The sequence below is a fragment of the Dromiciops gliroides genome, chromosome 1 (assembly GCF_019393635.1).
Source record: "Dromiciops gliroides isolate mDroGli1 chromosome 1, mDroGli1.pri, whole genome shotgun sequence".
In the NCBI taxonomy this organism is placed as follows: Eukaryota; Metazoa; Chordata; class Mammalia; order Microbiotheria; family Microbiotheriidae; genus Dromiciops; species Dromiciops gliroides.
The window spans coordinates 284,851,679-284,877,038 of record NC_057861.1 but is presented as its reverse complement, the minus strand read 5'-3'; the positions used below and the strand labels follow the sequence as shown (position 1 = coordinate 284,877,038).

The window sequence follows — 25,360 nt, the reverse complement described above, 5'->3', positions numbered from 1 at the left end:
AGACTTGCAATTTTTAGTGGATAGAAATCCCAATATGAATCAACAGTGGGATACCCCCAAACTAATTCCATCTTTAGCTGCCTTAAGAAAGGTGCAGAATCTAGAATGAGGGAGGTAATAATGCCACTGTACTCTATCCTGGTCATATCCTCATTTGGGGTATCATATTCAATTCTGGGGGCTATATTTTAGGAACAACATTGAGAAGCTAGAGTGTATACAGAGAGGTGACTATCGATAAAGTCCCTGAGATCATAGACTATCAGGACTGAATGAAAGTTAGAGGGAAATGAGGAGCACTGGCTTCCTGTGTAAAATCTGTCATGTGGAAGAGGGAATAGGTTTGTTCACCCTCCAGGGCAGAGCTAGAAGCAGGAAGTGGAAGCTTCAAAAAGAGGCAGATTTTATTGTCAATTCAATTCAATTAGCATTTATTAAGCACCTACTATGAACCAGCTACTACCCACTAGGCTTAGAGGATGCAAAGAAAAAAAAAAGCAACCCCTGCTGGGGAGCTGGATACAGTGACAGGCTTGGAGTCAGGAAGACTCTTTTTTCCCTAGTTCAAATATGGTCTTAGACACTTAGGAGCTGTGTGAAACTGGGCAAGTCACTTACCCCTGTCTGCCACAGTTTCCTCATCCATGAAAATGATCTGGGAGAAGGAAATGGCAAATCACTTTAATATCTTTGCCAAGACAACCCCAAATGAGGTCATAAAGAGTTGTACACTACTTGAAAACGACAATAACAACAACAACAGTTGCAGCCCTCAAAGAGCTTATATTTTTCTGGTGGGGGGGGTGGCGAGGGGACATAACAAAGATAAATAAATATTAAATATGTATAAAGTAAGCATAAGGTAATTTGGGAATGTGGTGGAGATAACTGTGAAGATGGTCTCAAGTAGATGGAACTTAAACTGAACTTTGAAATGAAGCTAGGGTTTCTAAGAGGCAGAGATGAGGAGAGAGGGCATTCCAGGCATAAGGGAATAGGTGTGCAAAGACATGAAGGTGGGAAATGAATTGTCCTGTGTGGAAAACAGTAAGTAAGCCCATTGAACTGGTATATAGAGTACATGGGTCAGGGGCAGGGCAACGAGGAAGAATAATAGAAATCTGTCTGGAAAGATGGTTTGGAGCCAGAATGTGAAAGATTTTAGATGCGTAAAAAGATTTTGTATATTACTTAGAGGCAAAGGGAGTCACCAAAGCTTATTGAGCAGAAGAATGTCACAGTCAGACTTGTGCTTTAAAGCAGTATCAATATGATAGCTGTGTGGAAGGGATGGGGTTAGAAAGAGAGACCAAGTGCAGTTAGGAAGCTATTGCAGTGGTCCAGGTGAAAAATCTTGGAGATCTAAACAAGGGTGGTGGCCATGTGGTTGGAGAAAAAGGGGGAAGATACAGGAAAGAATGTGGAGATAGAATTTACAAGTCTTAATGTAAGGGAAACTTCCTAACAAGGTGAACTATCCAAATGTGGAATGGTCTACCCCACAAAGAAGTAGGTTCCTCTCCCCCAACCCCTGCAGTAGAGGTCTTTAAGGAAAGCATGGATGACCACTTGTGGAGTGCATAGTAGGGGGAATTCTTATCTAGATATGGCTTGGATCAAGTGGCCTCTGAAGGTTTCCAACTCTGAGATTTGGGGATTTGTGCATCTATACCTACATTACTTGCCTTCAGTATATGGTGAGGACTCATATCTCACTGTACTGTTCCGATAGGTGAAAAGAGTGAAGATCTGAGTTCAGATCTGGCCATTACTAGCTGTTTCTAGCCTCTGTGTGCCTTAGTTTTCTCAACAGTAAAATAGGGATAATAATAGCAGCTATTTCCCAGGGTCAAGAAGACCAAATGAGATAAGATTTGTAAAGGGCTTAGCACAGTGTTGGGCACTTAGTAGGTGCTTAATAAATACTTGTTTACTGCCTTTCCTGCTTGTGATCTAGCTAAGGGGACAGTTATGTCAGTCTAAACAGCTAGCTTACTATGGAAGAGAAATAGGATCAGAGTCTGATTTCAGGTAGTGGTGACAGTTTCTAGCTCGGCAGGACCCTGAAGATCATGTAATCCAAAGTCCTTGTTTTACTGATGGGGAAATTGAGCCTTAGAAAGAGTGAAGTGTAGCTAGTAAATGGCAGGATCAGGATGATAACTCAGGTCTTGTAGCACCACAGCCACTAAGCAACCTGGGTTTTTCCCTCCTTTTCCTCCCGGATTCTTCCTGAAACAGGTATTCCTGCCTTCCAGTAGATGAACAGGTATGTGTGGGGGTACTAGTTGAGACATTTGTTGTGATGTGCAACTTTGGGGCATTAAAAAAAATAACTTCTGCTATAAAACAACAACTTGCCTTTATTTCTGAAAACTCTATCTTAAAAAAAAAATTCCACAAATCTTTTTTTGTTCTGAGTTTGCAGTTTGTGAGAATGCCATCAGTCAGCCTCTAGCACTATAGGCTGGGAGGGAGACTTGCTCTGAACCCAACTGGCACCTTCATGTCTGGGCTTTTAAATGAATACAACATTTATACAATAATTCATAATGTCAACTTATAATTTTTCTTAGTCATTCTGCACAATAAGTCTTGGGGCTAACTCATCACTATTATTTACAGCCCACCTTATTTAGACAGTGGAACCAAAGCTAAGGAAGTCAGTGGGGAAGGCAGGGCTCGTTGGCCTGAGCAACCATGCATCTCTGAATGCAGAACACAGTGGCATGCATTCTTCCATTTCAGGTCCAACAAGGTACCACCTAAAGAGAGGGCAGAAAATTGTCCATTTGCTCCTGATTAAGGTTGGGAGAAGAAGAATGAAGTAGTAATAGATCACATTTCTTTAGCACTTTGTTTTATAAAGTACTTTCTTCACAAATCTATTAGGAGGCATGTATGGAGAAATGTTTAACAGCTGGCTCTGGGATGGTGGGGGGAGGGAAATGTACTACAGGACACACTTTTAATCTGCATTATTAGCATTTTCACCTTCACTTCAAGTAATTAACAACAACAACAATACTAATAATAATAGCAGGTAAAATTTATATAGTGGTTACCACATATGGTAAGCACTTTACAATTTTTATCTCATTTAATCCTCACAACAACCTTGTGAAGTGGGTGCTCCTATTATCCCCATTTCACAGGTGAGGAAGCTGAGGCAAACTGGGGCTAAGTGACTTGCCCAGGGTCACACAGTGAGTAAGTGTCTGAGGATGGATTTGAACTCAGGTCTTCCTGACTCCAGCACTCTATACACTGTGCCACCTAGTTAGAAAATCAATAATAAATCAAGCCCTTATTTATAGCATTTGTTGATTTCCAAGATATAAATGCTCACACTAAAAATTCAATGATCAGCTCTCTGGAGCCATTTGAGCTGACTCCAGCACACCTCTGGATGGAGGCAACACACATGTTATACACATTTACAGCTAAGGCATGGAGAAGTAAGCGATTTGTCCATGATCGTATATTTACTAAGTGTCAACATTGGTTCGACCTAGATCTGATTCTGACCAGTACTCTTTTCACCTACTTCATTCTGCCTCATCTTTCTTCAAAGGGAATTCATGCCTGACTAATTTATTGAAAATTCTTTTTGAGGAGGTAATGGAGGAAGGAGAAATCACCTACATTCCATTTGGGGAACTTCATGGTGCTTTCAATGACTTTAAACTATTTAGAACAAGGTAAATTACAAACAGGGTGTGCTGGTAAATGTTTAAACAATCTCTTCTGCAAAAACCCAGGACAGACTTTTAAGTCTGATCTGAATCATTACCATTTTGGCCATCACTTTAGGCAATCAACAAAACAATAAACCATGTCCTTATTTATGGCATTTGCTAGTTTCTGAACTATAAATAAACACTCACACTGGAAATTTAACAATTGACTTTTTCAAACCCAGTTCAAGGTGGCCTCAGCACATCCCTAAATTTACAAATAATCCAAAGGGGAATGGTACAGCTAGATGGCACAGTGAATCAAGTGCCTGGTCTGGAGTCAGGAATACTCATTTTCCTGAGTTCAAATTTGGCCTGAAACACTTACTAGCTGTGTGACCATGGAAAAGTGACTTAACCCTATTTGTCTGTTTCCTTATCTGGAAAATGAACTGGAAAAGGAAATGGCAAACCACTCCCATATCTTTGGTAAGAAAAAACCCAAAAGGAGTCATGAGTCAGAAACAAATGAAAGATGACTGAATATCAGGATAAAGGGGAATGGGAAGATGCACAGTGGGTCTGTAGCATCTTCTTAACAATGACTTTGGTGCAAGAAATGATGTAAAAGAAGGTGGACTGGTCAGGTATTGAGAATGAGAGATCACAGAGGGGCAACTCATGTAGTAACTTGGCAGCCTTGAAGTACAAAAAGAACAAGAGGGTTCTATAGTGTATCTTACCAATGATGTGGTCAGGGGCATCAAACTGTCAAATAGAAACAAATACCCACAGTTCAGTATGTTGACTTAGAAAATCACAAATTAACATTAAGTTGTTTTGTACTTTTATTTATTTTGTTAAACATTTCCCAATTACCTTTTTTTTTGGTGAGGCAATTGGGGGTTAAGTGACTTGCCCAGGGTCACACAGCTAGTAAGTGTTAATTGTCTGAGGCCATATTTGAACTCAGGTCCTCCTGACTCCAGGGCCAGTTGCTCTATCTGGTCTCTGCTGGCAGCAAGTTTGATAGCTCTAATTGAGTTCAACCTCTTCATTTTACAGATGAAGAAACTGAAGTCCAACAAGACTAAGTGGCTTAGCCCAAAGTCAGCCAAGTGTAGTACAAAGTGGTAGAATCAGCATTCAGACCCAAGTGCTCTTCCTTCAGATGAGATAGTTTTAATTTCCCCTGTCCATGCTTCTATCTAAAGGAAGGCCTACAGTGAATGGGGAGGTGCTGGGAGAACCTCTGGGGACACAGGCTAAAACAGCACAGAATGAGGTGTGGCAAGCCTGAAATCTGCATCATCTGAAGGAGCATCATTGTTTCTGGAAATCATTCAAAGTATCAGAAGGCTATGGACTCAGGATGCCTTGATTTGAGGGTTTTTCCTTGATGCAGATAGAACTAACTTAGAGATAGGAAACAATGGGGGCATTAAATAATGTCTTATTTAATTTAGTTTTGAGCAATATTTACATTTAGTAGGATTTTGATAAATGTTTTTCCTTTTTGCATGTTTTTGTCTAAGTAGATTCTTTTTTAACTGCTTATAGGGCATTACTTCTACCTTCCTAACTGTCCTTTCTTTTGGTACTTTCCTTCCTGGTATTCTCCCTGGTACATTGAAATGAGCCTTGGATTTAGAGTCAAAGGACCCAAGTTCAAATACTAGCTCTGCTACTTACTACTTGACTACTGACCTTGAGGAAGTCACTTAACCTCTTTAGGTCTTAGTTTTCTCATCTATAGAATGAAGTATTGGACTAGATTACTTCCTCAATAGGTAGCTTTCAATCCTAAATCAATCCAATAAACTTTACTCTCCCAGGTTTTATAATTTAGCATTTAAAATGCTGATTGATTAAAGTTCACTCATTACTAAAATTCTTCATACTCTTAAGGGGCCCTCAATCCTCTTCACCTTTTCTGAAGTCAAAACCATGGTGAACAACAACTTCATTTCTTCCTTTTTTCCTTCTTTTTTTTTCCCCATTTCTTCTTTTATTCCTCAGTTTTCCTCAAGGTCCAGCTTTGGGTACCACTTCCTCCTTGAAATCTTTTCTACTTTTTTTCCACTGGAAGTGATCATTCTCATCTCAGACTTGTCAGAACTTTCTTTGGATCTCTACCTGGTATTTAGCACATTCTGTCTTATTTTGTGTGTGTGTGTGTGTGTGTGTGTGTGTGCGCGCGCGCGCGCGCGTGCGCATACCCATCTTATTCCCCTGGAAAATTAAAGTTCTTTGTGGGCTAGGACCATGTGGTATTTTCTATTTTCTAATGCTGGACATAATGCCTTATACACACTTGTCACTTAGCAGATATTGGCTAAAATGATTTTTTGGTATCTGTTGAATATACAATCCCTGACTGTCAGCAAAGTACCCCAAATTTCTAGAATAACCCAAAGGGATGAAATGTTTTTTTTGTTTTTTTTTTAGTGAGGCAGTTGGGGTTAAGTGACTTGCCCAGGGTCACACAGCTAGTAAGTGTTAAGTGGCTGAGGCAGGATTTGAACTCAGGTAGTCCTGACTCCAGGGCCCATGCTCTATCCACTGCACCACCTAGCTGCCCCTCTTTTTTTTTTTTTCCCCCAAATTTTAACTGAGTTTTCAGAAACTGGGAGATTGTAGTTCTGCAGGTCAGAATATCATGAAACAGAAAAAATGTCTTGTCAGGTTTCATTAGTAACTAATAAAAAAGAAATGGATACAAAGAATGCTGAATTTTAAGAGAAACTTTGGAGTGATTTATGGAAATTTGAGTTAAATTGAATAGAATAAGCATCAGAGGGAAAGGACACAGAACAGTAATGGAATAGGTTTAAAATAAGACTGTAATTATGTATGATACTTATTTGCATTCAATCCAGCTAGAACCTCCATGCTTCCCCTCCAGCTCCCCCCCCCCAAAAAACCCTAGTTCTTATTTAGCTAAAAGAAATTGCAGCCAAAATAATAAAAAACACAAAAATAAATCAAGAATATATTATTTTTATTCTATGCAGGAAGGGAACAAACGTACACAAATGTTTCAACTTGATATTTTGGGGATTACCTTTTTATTTGTAACTATTTTCAAATGAATATATTCAATTTGTATTACAGTTAAATCTCCCAAATATTGTATTTCAAAGTCCAAGAAGCTTTCTGAATCTCTTTGATGGGTCTTTTAAAGTCATGGATTTTAAACAAAACAGGAAACCTCATTCTGCCAAACTCAAACCTGAAGCAACAGTAACAATGACAGAAAACAGTAACTTGCAGTTTAGACTGCCTTTTCAATCCAGGGACTTTAAATAGCTTTGGAAGAAACCAGATAAAATAAAAAAAAATTTTTTTAAATTAATAAAGTATTTTATTTTTTTTTCTGTTACATGTAAAGATAGTTCTCAACTTTTGTTTATACAAGTTTTACAATTTCAGATATTTCCCTCCCTCCCCTCCCTCCCCCCTTCTCTAGACAGTAGGTAATCTGATATAGGTTATATATATATATATATATATATATATATATATATACACATAATAACATTAAACATATTTCTGCATTAGTCATGTTATAAGAGAAAAAATCAGAGCAATGATGAAAAACCTCAAAATAGAAAAAAACAACAGCATCAAAAACAAAAGAAATAGTATGGTTCATTCAGCATCTATACTTCACAGTTCTTTTTTTTTTTTTTCCTTGGATTTGGAGATCCTCTTCCATCACAAGTTCCCTGGAACTCTTTTGTGCCATTGCATTGGTGAGAAGAATATAGTCCATCACAGTAGATCAACACTCAATGTTGATGATACTGTGTACAATGTTCTTCTGGTTCTGCTCATCTCACTCATCATCAGTTCACGTAAGACCCTCCAGGTTTCTCTGAACTCCTCCTGCTCATCATTTCTTACAGCACAATAGTATTCCATTGTATTCATATACCACAACTTGTCCAGCCATTCCCCAATTGATGGGCACCCCCTCAACTTCCAATTCCTTGCCACCATGTAAAGAGCAGCTATAAATATTTTTGTACATGTGGGTCCCTTTCCCCTTTCCATGATTTCTTTGGGAAAAAGACCCAAAAGTGGTATTGCTGGGTCAAAGGGTATGCACAGCTTTATCGCCCTTTGGGCATATAAAATAAAAATTTTAAGGTGAACCAAATTTTTTGAAGAAGTTTAGCATCTTAAATATACTCTACAAGATATTCTCATTTTCTTTGTAGATGGGGACTTATCCTGTGTACCTATGTAATAAGAAGAGTAGGTTGGGAGCAAGACTTGAGGGAAAGGACAAAGTGTGATGAAGATCCAGTGAGTTTTGAACCTCTGGAGGATTTAAACTAGGGAATAAGAGGAAAGAGGATGAAGTTTAATGTGCCCCTAAGGGTGCTAATGAGGTGAAGGGAATGACATTTTTCATGTTGAGGACCCCCAAGTAGTTGCTACAAGAAAGTCAAAGAACTGAAGAGCTTGATTCTGGAAAATATAGTGCAAAGGAAGAATTTTGTAGTGAGCTCTTTGAAGTAGGTGTTGCTTTTCTTTCTGCCAGGGTCAAGTAGTTGTTATCTATGCTCAATGTTCAGGTTGGCCTCCCTCCCAGAAGGAGAAGAGAATGGGGCTTAAGAACATTTGTTCACTTTCCAGGTTATCAGGGAAAATGAAGTGTTCCTTTAAAAAAACAGAAGGTGAGAGATCATTTGGTAAACAAAGAGACAAATAGTGATAGTTGGTGACTCCATGCTGAGGGATACTAAGGTGGCTTTTTGCCAGCCTGCCAAAGCCAATAGAGAGGTCTGTCATTTTTCCTGGGAATGGATGAAAGATAATATGTAGGATCTCCTGAAATATCAAGTCGTATAGCTAGTCAGTCCCTAGATACAGTGCTTCACATGAGTGAAAGTGATAGCTTCCCAAGTACAAGATAGGAGAGGCATGGCTAGACTGCAGTTTGCATAAAACTAGAATGAACTCTGCAGGCTCAATTATGACATGACATTCACAAAAAGTAACAGCAATCTTTACTTTGCAAATCTTAAAGCACTATATAAGTGCTAATGATTGTTATTATTGTTGTTGTCAGCCTTGTCATTGTTATTATTTATTATCATTCTAAATCCTGAGGGAATTAAATCTAAAAATCTATCAGAATCACTTAAAATTTTTTCTTGACCATGAAATTGGCTTATTGGATTTAAAAAAAATCAACAACATTTGCCCTTGAAATTCTGGTTTGTGGCTTTTTGAGACAATCTAAAAATGGCAAATTTGGTAAACAGATATCTCAACCTCTTTTGAGGAACATGATATCTGGCCTGATATGTTCCATCAGGTGAATGGGGAAATAGAATCCATGGGAAACTGGGAGTATCTAGCCTCATTCTGCTCTCTGAGGACAATGCCCTCTTCTCCATGGTGTCCAGATCAGTTCTGGGAAACTTGTGTCACCCATAGAAAGTTGTCTTCTATCTCGAGTTGCCTTGAAAGGTCTTGTCTTGGGCAGAGAAAATCCTTGGGCATTGCTAGAAGTCAAGGTTAGATTCTGATAGTCTCAATATTTTATAACATAGCATATGGAGGAAGCTCAGGACTAGAAAGACCTGAGTTCATGTTTTGGCTTTGCCAATGTGATACTTAAACCTAACTCAGTTTACTTATTTGTCAAATGAGAGAGTTATACTAGATCTCTATGGTTCTTTCAGCTCTTGTATTCTACATCTCTATCAGTCCTCAATGACTGTAACAACCTTCTGGGATGGTCTTACTCTAGGCTTTCTTCTTGGATCTGCTTGATACAGATTAAGGCTGGACCTTCTCTAGGACAACATTTGAGGTTTTGTTTTTTTTAATGGACCCCCAAATCCACTTTGGGATTTTGAGTGAATGGTCCCTGCAGGTTCATCATCTATCATTAATGGAAAGACCAAGTTTACCAAATCTGTCTGGTGCATTGTGATATTCTGATGTCTTATATGTGTTGCAATCTTAGACAAATCATAGATCCTGGGAGAAGTTGTAGGGGCAAGATAAACTGAAACAATCTGAAGATTTGTATGCTACCTTTTCAACTGGATACCAGTCAGAGACAAATTTAGATGGTGTTGGAATTTCAATCCTATATTAGAAGAGATAATGGGGTGCCAGTATGATCCACTGGAGAAATTCACCACTGTAAATGTTATATCATTTTACTTTCTAGCTCGCCCATGCATTGTGGGAGAATGGAGTCCCTGGAGCAGTTGTACAGAGCAGTGCAAACCTGCAACCCGAATGCGTAGACGTTACGTGCAGCAGGAACCTCAGAATGGTGGGGAGCCTTGCCCACACCTTGAAGAGAGAGCTGGTTGCCTGGAATATACAACTTCTCATGGACAGGATTGTGGGCATTCATATGGTATTCCTGTTCATCATTGTTGTAATCTTCCTATAATAGCACTCTTTACCATTTAATACAAAAAAGTTGGTTATTTATTGCTGTTAGAAAAAGGAAAAAAAATCCTCTTTGGCCAAGGTTGGGAAGTGGAGAGAAGGGGAAAGGAGGAAATGGAGTGTTGAGGTCTACATATTGGAGGCATTCTCAAAACGTGATTCTGAGAAGAACCTGCTCCATGGCACAACCCCTAGTCTGAAGTAATAATCAACCAATCACAAATGCCTTCCTCCCCACCAGCTTTTCTCACATAGTCTATCAGACATGTTCCTTCAAGCCCTCTGACCCATTTATGCACAGTAACATGGAAAAGATATCATTCTAAGTATAGTGATACAAGGATGCCCCCAAATGGCTTGTGCTGTTATCATAAGCTGTAGTGTTTAGGACTAATGCTGATAACAAAGTACTTAGCACAAAGTATGGCAATTTTTCGTATGAGGAAAATAGGCTGACTCTGCATCTCACTTTGTAATAAAAATAATAGCTCACACATAGTACAGAATAAACATTTATAAAGTGTCTAATGTGTTTCAGGCACTGTGATACATTTTCCTAGGAGCGTTTTCTCCATACATGGATGAGGACAATTTCCCCTTAAATGTTATAAAACAATCCTGAACAAAAAACCCTCTTTTTAATTATAAGGGTAGCAATACCAAATTTATAATCAAGTGGTCTGTATTCTTAGAACCCAGAAACATAGTTGAAAAAAAGGGAGGGAATTCAAAATCGAGGGTTCACAACTAGTGGAACCTACTAATTGCAGGCTTTTAGGACCTATCAATTTATTCCTTTAAAACTTATTTTTCATTTTCTCAATTAAAAAAAAAATCCAGTCCCACCCTGCCTTTGGCTGCTAGAATGGACTGGACAATTAAAGTTTTTGTTTGTAGAATCTTGGAATAGGAAGCCACAATACTCTCCTGTGACACAACAGACTGTCACTGTTATAGCTCTCTTTACCACTGGGTACAGGAAAAGCATAGGAATCCTAGATTTAGCACTGGATAGTACATTTAGAGGTGATCAAATCTAACCCCCTCATTTTATAGTGGAAGAAACTAATACCCAGAGAAGTAGTGTTCAAAATGAAATTCATCATCTCTCCCCCTAACTCTCCCACCCTACTCCCGCTCCTACTTTCCTTAATACCATAGAGGGCAGCATCCTCCTCTCTGTTCCTTAGGCTTGAACCTAGATGTCATCCTGGACTCTTCACCATTCTCTGCCTCCCCCAGCCAAGTTTATGCCAATGCTTATTGATTTCACCTTTGCAACATCTCTCTAATATGCTCTCTTCTCTCCTCTGACACTCTAGTGCAGGCCCTCGTCATCTTATGTCTACATTATTGCAATAGGCTCCTGGTGGGTATGATTGACTCAAGTCTCCCCACTCAAATCTACCTTCCATTCAGTCACTGACGTGATTTGCCTAAAATTTAGCTCCAGTCATGTCACACTGCTCCCCTCTCTCCCATTAACTACAGTAGCTCCCTATTACCTCTAGGATCAAATACAAAATATTCTGTTTGGCATTCAAAGTCTTTCGTAACCTAGCCCCCTCCTACCTCTCCAGGCTTATTATACTTTACTCCCTACCACATACTCTTTGATCCAGGTTCACTGGCTTCCTGGCTGTTCCATTAACAAGACAGTCCACCTCTTGGCTCTGGGCATTCTCTCAAGCTGTTCCCCATACATGGATTGCTCTCCCTTCTCTGCTCTGACTGCTGATCTCCCTGGCTTCCTTCAAGTCCCAGCTAAAATTCCACCTTCTAGAGGAAGCTTTCCCTAAACCCTCTTAATTCTAATTCTCTCTGTTGATTATTTCCTATTTGTCCTATATATATATATATATATATATATATATATATATATATAGCTTGCTTTGTTCATATTTGCTTGTATGTTTTCTGCTCCATTAGATTGTGAGCTCCTTGGGGGCATGGATTGCCTTTTGCCTCTTTTTGTATCCCCAGCAATTATGACAGTATGTGAAACATAATAGGCACTTAATAAATGTTTATTTATTGATTGTTCAAGGTAGTGCTGGGAGATGTACTGAGGACTTCAAACTTTAAATCAAGTGGTCTTTTTTACCCAACTCCTCCACCTTTAAGAACACATTTGATGCTCACACATCTAGGTGAGATACAACTATTTCAGGGCATGCTGTGAAATGCATGTCAAAGACAGCAGAAAAAATTCTCAGTGGAAAAAAATACATAGGCTGGCTAGGTAGATGAAATTTGTCCCAATGCCCCTCCCTCCTTTTTTGTCCCTACAGTTTGCTCTTACCACTGTGATGTTTAAAATCTATATGTGTTGTGTTGGGGCAGCTAGGTGGCGCAGTGGATAAAGCACCGGCCCTGGATTCAGGAGGACCTGAGTTCAAATCTGGCCTCAGACCCTTGACACTTACTAGCTTTGTGACCCTGGGCAAGTCACTTAACCCTCATTGCCCCGCAAAAAAAAAACCAAAACAAAACAACCAACAAAAAAAACCCAAATCAACAACAACAACAAAAATCTAAATGTGTGGTTGCTTTAAATTAGAAGCTTTAGCACCAGTCTTTGGGCATTAAGCATTTATTAAAGCATACTAGGTATTAGTAAAAAGGAAAACACATGGAGTTCAGAAAGTTAAGAAAAGGCCTATCTAGCCTAGACTTCCAGCCTGGTCTGGTTCTTCCTCAAGTCCTCCACTATAAGCCTCCTTCAAACATGAACTCTCCTCAAACTGAGTGTGGAAGCCTTTTATAGGTCTGGAGCAGAGGTGGTCCCTACACACTGCTTCAAGCTGATTGATAGGCGTCATCCAAATTCATTGGTTCACTGGACTTGAAGGTGGTCTTGAGTTGAGATCAAAGTCCTTAGCTTCTGAGAACAATACCTTCTTAAGGGCCAGCCAGGTGTGGTTACAATATAATTAACTTGAAGTAGGCTAATCAGCAAAGTCAATCACTCTCACTTGATTCAATCAGTTTAAATCAATCTCCAGGTGAGTCTTTGAGTATCTGCCAAATCCCATTATTTTCTCATACCTCCTAACATTCTTTGTCTCTGGTCCTCAGATTCCTGTTGCTCTCCATTGTCCTCTGGCTCTCCGAAGTGCCATAATGTGGCACCCTGCCCAGACTTCCTTTCTCTAAAATTCATTTCCCCCATTTCTTTTCCTCAGATTGGAGAAAAGCAATCTGATTATCTGAATGAAGTCTCTTATGCTAAGGATAGGATATTTTAAGGAGGTATTTGTATTTTAAAAGAGGAGTTTGTTCATCCAAATTAATCCCTAACTCATCTCACCATAGAAATCTATCTCATCGAGAGGGGACCTAACCCAAAGCCTCTGGTATTTTCTTATCTTCACAAGAAGGCAGCAGAGGTATTGCATTAGTCAGTGAGCATTTATTAATCACCTACTGTGTGATAGGCACTGTGCTAAGCATTGGTGATTCAAAAGGAAGCAAAAGACAATCTCTGCCAACAAGGAGCTCACAAACAAGCAATATACAGGATAAGTATGAAATACTCAACAGAGGGAAGGCTCTAGAATTAAGGGAAAGACTTCCTCTAGAAGGTGGTATTTTGACTGGGACTTGAAGGAAGCCAGGAGACAGAAATAAGGAGGAGGAGCATTCCAGGCATGGGGGACAGTCAATGAAAATGCCCAGAACTGAGAGATGGAGAATCTTCCTGAGGAACATCAAGGAAGTTGGTCAAACTGTATCAAAGACGATGTGGTTGGGGTTGAGGTGTAAGGTGTGAGAAGACTGGAAAGGTTGGTGGAGGGGGGTAGGTTAGGAAGGGTCTTGAATGCCAAAGAGAGGATTTTATACATGATGCTGGAGGTGATAAGGAGGGGCAAGGAGGGACATAACACGGTCAGACCTTCTTCACTTCAGAAAAATCACTTTTGTAGCTTAGTGGAGGATGGAACTGGATTGGGGAGAGACTTGTTGAAGACATACTGATAAGCAGGGTATTATGGGGGTCCAGGCATGATGACATGAAGCTCTGCACCAAGGGGCAGAAGAGGACATATTTGAAAGATGTTGCAAAGGTGAAATTGACAGGACTTGGCAACAGATTGGCTGTGAGGGGTGGGAGATAGTTCAGAGTCCAGGATAATGCCTAGGTTGGGGGATGGGGAAGAGAGCTATGCCCTCACAGTCATAGAGAAGTTTGGAAGCAGGGAGGGTTTTGGGGAAAGATAGTTTTGGACATGTTGAGTTTAAGCTGTCTACAAGACATACAGTTCAAGATGTCTACTAGGCAGTTGGAGATAGGAGCCTGGAGGTCAGCAGGGAGAGCTGGGTAAGTAGATTTGAGAATCATCAATAAAGAGATGATAATTGAATCTAAAGGAGCTCATAAGATCACCAAGTGAAATATTATAGAAGGAAGTGAGAAGAAGGCCTGAAATAGAACCCTGGGGGACACCCATGTATAAGGGGTGTGAACTGGAGACTAAGAAGTGGTCAGATAAAGGGAGGAAAACCAGGAAAGAGAGTGTCCTGAAAACTTAGAGAAGAGAGTATCAAGAAGTAGAGGGATCAAAAAAAAAAAGTAGAGGGTAATCAACACTATCAAATGCTGTGGAGAGGTCAAAGAGAATGAGTATTAACCAGAGGCTACTAGATTTGGCAAGGAAGAGATCATTAATAATTTTGGAGAGAGCAGTCTCTGATGAATGATGAGGTAGAAGGCCAGACTGTGGAATGCTAAGAGAGTAAGAGGAGAGAAAGTGGAGGCATTTACTGTGGTTGGCCTTTTCAAGGAGAGTTTAGCCACAAAAGGCGGGAGAAATGGAATGATAAGCAGGATGGAAGGATCAAATTATGTTTTAGGTGTTTTTTTTGTTTATTTTTTGAGCATGGTCAAGACAGGGGCATGTTTCTAGGCAGGAGGGAAGCAGCTGGTAGATAGGGAAGAAGTTGAAGATAAATGAGAGAGTGGGGATAATTGAGGGGTCAATTGCCTGGAAAAGACAGGATGGAAGGGGATCACTTAGGAAAGTAGAGGAGTTTGTCTTGGCAATGAGAAAAGCTACTTCTTCTCTTGAGACAGGGGTGAAGGAGATAGTGATAGAGGCATCTGACTGATATGAAGAAGAGGAGGGGAGAAGAGGGAGCTCTCAGTGAAAGGCCTCAGTTTTTTTCAGTAAAATAGGAGGCAGTGTTTTCACCTCAGAAGATGTAGAAGGGTTATCCATGGAAGGCTTTATTTAAGAGGTATAAAAAGATTTGGGAGAGCTGTTGTGGTGAGTGGGATAGTGAGTTAATTCAAGAAGTGAAGAAAGATTGTCTAGCAGCATTGAGGGCCCATTTGAAGTTATGTAACAAAAGTTTGTACTGGACCCCCAAAGAATGGTCTATTTATTTTTCTCCACCTTCATTCAGAAGCACATATGTAGGGGCAAAGGCAGCAGATGGGGGGAGTGATCTCAGACTGAGGCTTGGAAAGATACAACAAGTAATAAGATAAGGGGATAAGGGACCCAAGAGGACAATGTAGAGTTGAATGGGTTCATTAAGAGGTGAAGATGTGGAAAGGAGGAGAGTTTGGCTGGTGCTAGAATGATGGCCTGAGGGTTTGGAGGTCATGGTGTGCATGAAGAGCAGGCTTTGGTACTTGAAGGGAAGAAAAGTGGAAAGCCAATAGATGGTGAGCAGATAAAGGAATTTCAGAGTGTATGAAACTGGAAGTGGTATATTTTTAGGTGACAGCAAGAGAAAGATGTGGCCATTTTTATGTATGTCTAGAGTGGGGTAGAGGAGTAGGTCATGGGAAATGAAGAAATTGAGGACCTGTGAGGTTAACATGATTAAGGAAGTATTATCAATATGTATGTTGAAGTCTCCTAGTATGAAGTCAGGAGTTGGGGAGGGACAAAGATTGTGATCCAGGTACTGAACTTATTGAAGAAGGAAGGGAAGTGTCCTAGAATTCTGTAGACAGGACCTACTGGGATATCTGTAGACAGGACCTACTGGGATATTCACCCCGCCCCCCCTCCCCTTCAGTAGAAGCAAAGGACAGCAACTTGGTAATCAGCTCCTGAAATGTTGTTGGCTTTAGTATCAGTCAGTCAGCAATCATTTGTAAGCATTTACTATGTTTAAGGCACTGTGATAATTGCTGGGGATACAAGAAAAGACAAAAAACAGTTCATGCGCTCAAGGAGTTTCTATCCTAATAGGTGAGACAATACTTAGGTAGACAGAAAATATGCACAGAACAGATGGAAGTGGGTTTGGATGATTATTTCCTCCACTTTTTAGAAGCATGATACTCTAGGATTCTTTGATTTTTTTGACCTTCTTCTAGTCTTCAGAGTGTTATTAGACACATCAACAAATACACGTTTGCTTTTAAATTTTACTTTGATAATTTTAAAGACTTTAATGATACCCCTTAAGATACTGGAAGTACTCAAGTACTCTGGACTATGTCAGAACCATAGTAACAATTACTGGGCCTAAGGAGACACTCTCTAGTAGGATAACTTGATCCTGTTTAGTAGGAATAATGAATCTCCCAAAGTGGTCATATTGAAGTTTGAACTATTCAAAGTGATAATTACGTAAAATATGGTCATTGATCCCAGCCCAGTGGAAATACGAAGTGTGAAGTGCAATAGCACGTCTACCTCAGGGGTTTAATTATTCCCACCAGTTGAGATGGAGCTTTATTGGTTGAATAAATCAATCATCCAATCAAAAAGGATGTATTAAGTGTTTATTATGTACCAGACAGTATGCTAAACAAGGAAAGGCATAAACAGTCCCTGCTCAGAAGCTCATCTCATGAGGTGGACAAAATGTAGATAATTAGGTACATATAAGAAACATACAGAGTAGATGGAAAATCATTTTGGAGAAGACTCTTGCATCTGCTGGGACTGGGAAAGGCCTCATAGACTAGTGACCTAGAAGAGGCCTCAGACTTGATCCAATCTAACTTTTTTCTGTGAATGAGGAAAGTGAAATTCTGAGAAATCATGTGTTAAGATCTTAAGCTTAAGGTCACATAGCAAATAAATTAGGAGAGAGGATCTGAACCCAAATTTCCTGATTGGATGTCTATATTCCCCCCACTATGTCATGAAACTTCAGAGATTCATTGGCTTTAGAGTTGGATGAGACTTTAGAAATCACCAAATCTAACTTTCACTTTGCAGATGAGGTAACTTGAACCCCCAAAGATGAAATGATTTTCTTAATTTTATGAAGTCAGTTAATGGCAGAACCAATGCTAGAACCCAAGTTTTTTGACTTCCTATCTAATATTGATTTCATTAGCTCTTAAAGCTTGCTAATTCCCTGAGGCTGCACCCACAGAAGGACCTGTCATCTTGAAGAACCCATTCCTCTTCCCCCTTTCCCCTGCCTCATATTTTCACCAAAAGCTAACCCTTCACACCCCTAGATAAGTTCAACTGGGGCAGAAAAGGAACCCTACCCTGACCCTACCACCACCAAATACAATCTCCTTCTGTCTTCTTTTCTTCCTGCAGACCTCCTTTCTGCTTGTCACATTCCAGAACACATTAAGTTTATGTTTGTTACAGACATCTCTGTTAACCTCCATCATTTATACTGAAATAGTAATGGTGTATTCTAATAACTGAGAGCCACTGATTCAAATAAGGGTCTTCTTAGAGAGCCATTATCACTGATGCTGGACCCTAAAGCCTTTATTTGAAGTTTTATGAGGGTTAGTTCAAATGACCATTTTTCCATTTTATGCATCTAAGTAGATTTCTATCATAAACACGAGTCATAAAATCCACAGTAATATACATGCTTCCCATTCCTTTGAATCATTTAATGTTATTGTATCTTTTCCTACTATTGTACAATGTGTTTTATAAACTTCAAGTTAGCAGATGGATGCTAACTCTTATATTTCCATTATTTTCTCCTTCCACATTATTTTTATAGACCAGTGATGCATAATCGACTTTTGAGAAGACCTAAGATCTCTCCATTAGATCAAAGGACATTAAACACTTTTTAAGATGAATTTATTTCACTTTAATTTTCTGTATGAACATATCAGCCATGGGGGCAGCTAGGTGGCTCAGTGGATGAAGCACCGGCCCTGGATTCAGGAGGACCTGAGTTCAAATGTGGCCTCAGACACTTGACTCTTCCTAGCTGTTTGACTTGGGGCAAGTCACTTAACCCTCATTGCCCTGCCCCCCCAAACATTATGAAGGAAAATTGTCCTGATAGTCTAGAACCAGAAGATAAAATAGAAATTGAAATAGAACATATCAGCCACTCATTAGAAGGCATTGTACCTTTTTTTTTGTGGGGCAGTGAGGGTTAAGTGACTTGCCCAGGGTCACACAGCTAGTAAGTGTCAAGTGTCTGGGTCCAGATTTGAACTCAGGTCCTCCTCTAGGGCCAGTGCTCTATCCACTGTACCACCTTGCTGTCCCCATTGTACCTTTTTAAAAAAAATTGAAATAAATTCATCAGGTAATTTGGATTAAAACTTTTATGATGACGCATGTGTTTATTACTAGATATTCTGCCCCTCCACACTTAGTTAATTAAAACATGGTCATTCAAGTAACTAGAAATGGGGAAGTAATTAGGAACACAAGATCCTTTAGGTGTGCTTATTATTGGAGACCAAGTCTTAAATGAAAAAGGAAAGAATTTCAATATAGAGCAGCTTTAGACTGACTAGAGCCTTAGCTTTTACATATGTATATGTATGCACATATGTATATACACATATATGTATATGTGTACATAATGTGTATATATACATATATGTAAATGAGAGAGTAGGAATGATGATAGAGGGGGCAATCTGCTGGAGAAAATGGGAAGGAATGAGATCACTTGTAGGAAGGTATAGAGGAGACAGGACAGATAGAAAAGAAAAGAAGGAGAATTTAAAAGGAGAGAGAAGAAAGGCTCTCAACTTAGGTGTCATCCCTGACTCCTCACTCTCTCACCCCCTATATCCAATCATTTACCAAATCTTGTTGCTATAACTGTTGTAACATCTTTCCTTTATGCCCTCTTCTTTCCCCTGACACTGTCTCTCATTATAAACACCTGCAGTATTACAAGCAACTACTGTCAGGTTGGCCTTCTTGCCCCAGGTCGCTCCCCATTCTGGTCCATCCTTCAATCAACTGTCAAACTGTTCTTCCTAAAGCAGGTTTGCTCATGCCACCCCTCCCCGCTCCTCCCCCAACTCATTCAATAAACTGCAGCAGCTCCTTATTATGCCCAGGATCAAATATAGAATCCTGTTTATGTTTTAAAGTTCTTTATAAAATGGCCTCCCCTTGCCTTCCTAGTCTTTTTATACCTTATTCTCCTTAACACACTCTACAATCCAGTAATACTGGTCTCCTTGTTCATCTCCTGATGCCATGCCTTTTCACTGGCTGTCCCCCATTCTTGGAATTCTTAGCCTCCTAACTTCAAGATTTAGCTAATATTCTGCCTCCTGCAGGAAATCTTTGTGGATCTCCATAATTCTAATGCTTTTGCCCTGAGATTATCTCTGTTTTATCTTGCATATATATTTTTTTGTACATAGTTGTTTGCATGTCACTTCTCTTATTAGATTGTGAACTCTTTGGACTATTTTTGCATTTATTTCTATACCCAGAGCTCAGCATAGTGTCTGGTACTTAATAAGTGCTTTAAAGGTGTTCATTAACTTGACCTACCTCTTTTTAAATATATCCCTTTTAGTTCTTTTTCTACTTGCCATTGTGTTTTTCCTCTCGGCCTCTACTTTTTAGTATATTTTAGTATATTTTATTTTTGAGGTCAGATTTCCCTACCTCTCCCAGACTAGATGTGCAGAGGCCACTTATGGAGCCCAAACCAATGCTGATCATCATGGAAGATTTGATCTCCATTTTTCTGACCTGGGCTGGTTTGCCCTATTAGGTATGTTAGTTTCTTTCTCCCCACTACCACTTCATCTAGGGGTTTGCCATATTGATGCCAGACTTAGTTCAGACACCAAGTCTGGATTAACTTTACTGCAGTTTGGAACTCCAGAACTCAAGCAATCCACTAGCCTCAGGCTCCCCAATAGCATGGATTACAGACATGGGTCATCTCATCCTGAAGTCATGGGTGTGAGCCCCATTTATTCCCTTCCCATAAAGTATGTGTGCAAACCTCTCTCAAATATGGTTAAGGGGATATTTCCATTTACCTTTTAATGATCTAGCTCAATGGGTCATAGGGATTTAGAACTTTTCAAGATATGTGTCATAAAGCCAAAGGACTGGGAACTTTACTGTGAGTGCTTTATTTTTTAGACTGTCTGTTTTAATACAATCTTTTCCTTTGCAGTTCCTGCTTTCATCACTACCTCTGCATACAACAAGGAGAGAAAAAGACAGGTGGCATCTCCACAGTGGTCTGCAGCAGACACAGGGGATGCTGGGTAATTACTCTTTTGACTTAAAATTTGAAGATTGAGTAGTCAGGTCAGTTATAAAAATCAAGCTTATTTGTGCATAAGTTGGATAATTGAATTTACTTTTTCTGTTTGTTTAGTGTATTTATCCTTTTTTTTTTTTTTTTTTGCTAGGCAATGGGGATTAAGTGACTTGCCCAGGGTCACACAGCTAGTAAGTGTCAAGTGTCTGAGGCCGGATTTGAACTTAGGTACTCCTGAATCCAGGGCCACTTTATCCACTGTGCCACCTAGCTGCCCCCCCATATTTATCCTTTCTGAACTTAATATCTGCACCACCACCACCACCACAGAGTAAGGAATATATGTCTTCTTGGTTTTATGAATGTTGTCAAGGTTAAATTAGGTATGAATTCTATTTTTTTGAGAAAGGTTCTGTATAAAAATGAAACTACAAGATCACATACCTAGAGCTGGAGGACCTTAGATCATCTAATCTAACCACTTCATTTTATGGAGGAGGGAAATGAGACCCTGAGAGGCAACTTGCTCAAAGTGATATGGATAGTAATGCTCACATCACCTTGTGAATTAGTACACTTTGATGTAATGGAAAGAGAGCTGGAATTGGTACTGGGAATTCTCAGCTCCATACTTACTAGCTGTATGACCATGTGCAAATCACTTAATTTCTCACATCCTCAGTTTCTTCATCTGTAAAAGGTGGGAAGTAATATTTTCTTTACCTACTTAATAGGATTGCTATGAATAGATCACTGTGTGAACCTTAAAGCAAATACAAATGAGTTATTTCCAATAGTTATAGTCTAGATAGATTCTATAGACAACAGCATAATTTCTGCCAGGTGCATTTCAAAGGAGCACATATGTCATAGTACTTGTAAAAACCTCAAATTTGTATGATGCTCCTTGCTTTCTCAACAACAACCCTGAGAAGCAAGTAATTAAAGTACTATTACTTCATTTTATGGATGAGGAACATGAGGCCAACAGAGATTCTATGACTTGCCCATAGTCACAAAGTTAATGTGGCAGAGTTATGATTCAAACCTGGATCTCCTCATTCTAAATCCAGCACCCTTTCTACTCTGCCATATGGATATCTCATCATATGAAGGATAATCAAGCTGGGATGAAGTTTCTTCCAATAGATCATGTAGCTCATTAATCTGCCTGTAGATAAGACCTTTGAGAACAGGATAGATACTTCAGACATTATTCTGCAGCCTTCTTTAAGAATCTGTCATAGTTCTTCATTCTCAAAAATCTTTGTAGCTCAGTAAGGAAATAATAGTGTCAAAGTGATTTTGTTTGCAGTTCCCTTTGGACATTTCTGATTTGTTTTTATATTAGAGTTATAAATAAAATAACATTTAAATCTCAAGTCAGCATAGCTTATGTTGTTAGATTTCCCTTTACTTTTAATGACTCTGAAAATCCTTACCTATGCCTGGAAGTTCTCTTTAAAGAACTCCTCAGAGATTGTTTTTCCACTGGTCTGATGCAGCAGTTTTTGAAGTGTAGTCCAGGGATCCTTGAGACCTTTTCAGAATGTCTACAAGGTTGAAACTATTTTCATAATACTAAGATGTTTTAATTTTTAATATAATAAATAATGATAACTCATAAGCCATATTAACAAAAGCTCTTTGAGGAAAAAGTTTAAGCTGTTTCCTGAAACACAAAACGTCTTGAAGGCATACTGCTTTTCTCAACCTTAATTTGTCTGACTTTGTAAAATTCTTTGAAAAGTGCATAACGTTGACTCTGCTAATGTATTACAAGGGTTTTTGTCTTTCTTGTTTTGATGGGGGAAAGTAGAAGGAATAAAAAATAAATGCTCAATAATTTTAAAAAAAATGAAATAAAAAATGCAGACAAGAGAAGCTAAATCATTACAGGTGATTTAAGAACTATGTCCAGGAAACAAGATATCAGATTTTCTGCTTTGTAGGAGTGAGAGATCATGGATTAGGAAGAGAAAAGATGATAAAGATCAGCTAACAAATAAGCCACCAATCCAAAAATGGAGAGATCACCAAAGAATTGCTACATTTCACTACATTTTCCAAGATTTCCAAGTTTGCATGTGCATAGTATTGTACACTTAGATGAGCAGCCCTGAAAAGGACTTGGCAAGCCCTCTTACCAGAGGTGTTAGTCCTCCCTGAACACCCTATACACCACTCATCCACATTTGAAGTCCATCTTCACCCAACTCTCACCTGTGGCTCCAAGAAGCTGTAACATTCATAGTGGCCACACACCGGTAAAACTCTCTTGATAGATGGGCTTAATGAGTTTGAGACCTCAGTCCTGTCAGTGAGTTAGGGGGATGTCTAACCCAAGCACATGAAGACCTCCCTTATCAAAATGTGTGGATGAGAAAAATTTGTTCCAGTGGCCATGAAGGCCACTGAAGCAGGCGCTATGGAGTGCTTAGAACTTGGTCAAATATTGAAGACACCAAAGTCATCCCTGTATCCTGGGCCATTGTCAGTTGTCTTGACTTTGTCCTGACACTGGACTTTGATGACTCTGGAAGAGAGAGTGAAGCTGATGACTTTTTGCAACTCTGCCTCACTTAAATACAATTCATGAGCAAGTCAAGACAACACTCCATGATGTCATTGAACAAACAGTTTTACACTTAATAAAGTACCTTCCTTATAACAACCCTGTGAGACAGATAGTTCTGGGGGTAGGGGGTGGTATTCTTTTTTTTTTTTGGATGAGGAAATTGAGAATATGAAAGCTTAAGTGCCCAAGGTTTTGGAGCTTGGTTCCTTGTTGTTTTTCAGTTTGACAATAAAAAAATCTTATTATTAGGATGCTTCCAAGGAGTAGAACCATTAGGTACAAAGCTGGGTCACAAGCCATGGCTTCTGATGCTGTTAGATGTTCTTTCCATTATGTCATGTTGATGTTGGAGAACACCATCCCTAAGGTTCCCTGTTGGTCATACCTATACTATAGCTTATGAAATTGTCTGTAACTCTCCCTCCCCCCCCCCCCCGCAACAGATATTGTATGGAGTTCAAGACAGAATCCTTGACTCATCATTGTGCTATGGAAAATCGTCCCCTGACCCGCTGGATGCAGTACCTTCGAGAGGGTTATACTGTGTGTGTAGATTGCCAACCTCCAGCCATGAATACTGTGAATCTGCGTTGTTCTGGAGATGGCCTGGATTCTGATGGGTAAGAGAAGTAGATTAGTTTGTACAAGCAAATACTCTATTATAGGATAGGATACTGCCCCACCCACCCCTTATTTATAATGATAAAACTCTTTGAGATGGACAGCTCTACCTTTTTTCTCAGTGAGGACACATAATATGTACCAGGTCCTGCTTTTTCTGTTTTTAAATTTTTCATTTTATTTCCAATGAATAGAAACCCATCTTCTCTCCCTACATTCCCTACCCTATCCTATTGAAAATAAAAATAAAACCCACATTAAAATTTGCACAGTGAAACCAAATTCCTGCATTGGCCATATCCAAAAGAGAGATGGCTCAATGAGTACTTTGAATTGATCACCTGTTAGGAGGTAGATAGCATGTTTCATAAAACCCACGTTAAAATATGCACAGTGAAACCAAATTCCTGCATTGGCCATATCCAAAAGAGAGATGTCTCAATGAGTACCTTGAATTGATCACCTGTTAGGAGGTAGATAGCATGTTTCATTGAGTCCTCTGGAATGGTGGTTGGTCATTTCATTGATCAGTATTATAGCTTTCAAAGTTGTTTGCCTTTACAATGTTGTTTTATATATGGTTCTAGTTTTGCTCATTTCACTCTGTATCAATTCATACAAGTCTTCTCAGGTTTCTCTGAAACTGTCCTTTTCATCATTTCTTAGAGCACAGTAGTATTCTATCATATTCATAATGTGTTCAGCCATTCTCCAGTTGATGAAACCCTCCTTGGTTTCTAGTTCTTTGTCACTACAAAAATGCTGCTACAAATATTTTTGTACATATGGGTCCTTTTTCTCTTTTTTTAGTTCCTTTGGGTACAGATATAGTAGTATAAACTACTATATACAGATATAGTAGGATGTCTGGACAAGCTTTCAGCTCCACCAATAATTCATTAATATATCAATTTCTCCACAGCCCCTCTACCGTTTACCATTTTCCTTAGTTGTCAATTTTGCAAATCTGAGAGATATGAAGTGGAACCCCAGAGCAGCAATAATGTGCAATTCTCTTCATTATTATGTCTTGCAGCATTATTTATGTGGATATATATATATATATATAGTCTGAGTTTTTTCACTTGAGATCCATCTGTTCATAACCTTTGATGATTTATCAATTGGGTAATGGCTCCTGTTCTTATAAACCTGAATCAATTCCCTTCATAGCTTAGAAATGAGACCTTTATCAGAGAACCTTGCTGCAAAAACTTTCCTCCACCTTTACCTTCCTCTCATAATTTTAGCTGCTTTGGTTTTGTGAAAACAACTTTTCAGTTTTATGCTATCAAAATGGTTCATTTTACTTTCTTTTATCTACTTTATCCCTTGTTCATGAATTCTTTCCCCATCCATACATCTGAAAAATAATTGCTACCTTGCTCCTCTAACTTATGATGTAACCTTTTATGCCTAAGTCATAGACCCGTTTGATGCTTATCTTCATATATGGATGATACATTGTTTTATACCTAGTTTCTGCAAAACTGCTTTCCAGTTTTCCTAGGACTTTCTGTTAAGTAGTGAGTTCTTGCTGCAATAGCTGGGATCTTTGGGTTTATCAAACATAAGACTATTGTGTTCATTTGCTTCTATATATCATACACCTAATGTG

General features: G+C 39.2%; 1 protein-coding gene across 1 annotated transcript in view; it reads left to right on the top strand.

Annotated features, from left to right (window-relative positions):
• The window catches only part of SBSPON (somatomedin B and thrombospondin type 1 domain containing), a 54,688-nt gene that overhangs the window by 11,799 nt on the left and 17,529 nt on the right, over positions 1 to 25,360 (top strand). Inside the window, exons 2-4 of the mRNA XM_043976342.1 lie at positions 9,874 to 10,068; positions 20,454 to 20,547; positions 23,565 to 23,741. Coding sequence (XP_043832277.1) covers positions 9,874 to 10,068; positions 20,454 to 20,547; positions 23,565 to 23,741 — 466 coding nt within the window. The remainder of the gene's footprint in view (positions 1 to 9,873; positions 10,069 to 20,453; positions 20,548 to 23,564; positions 23,742 to 25,360) is intronic.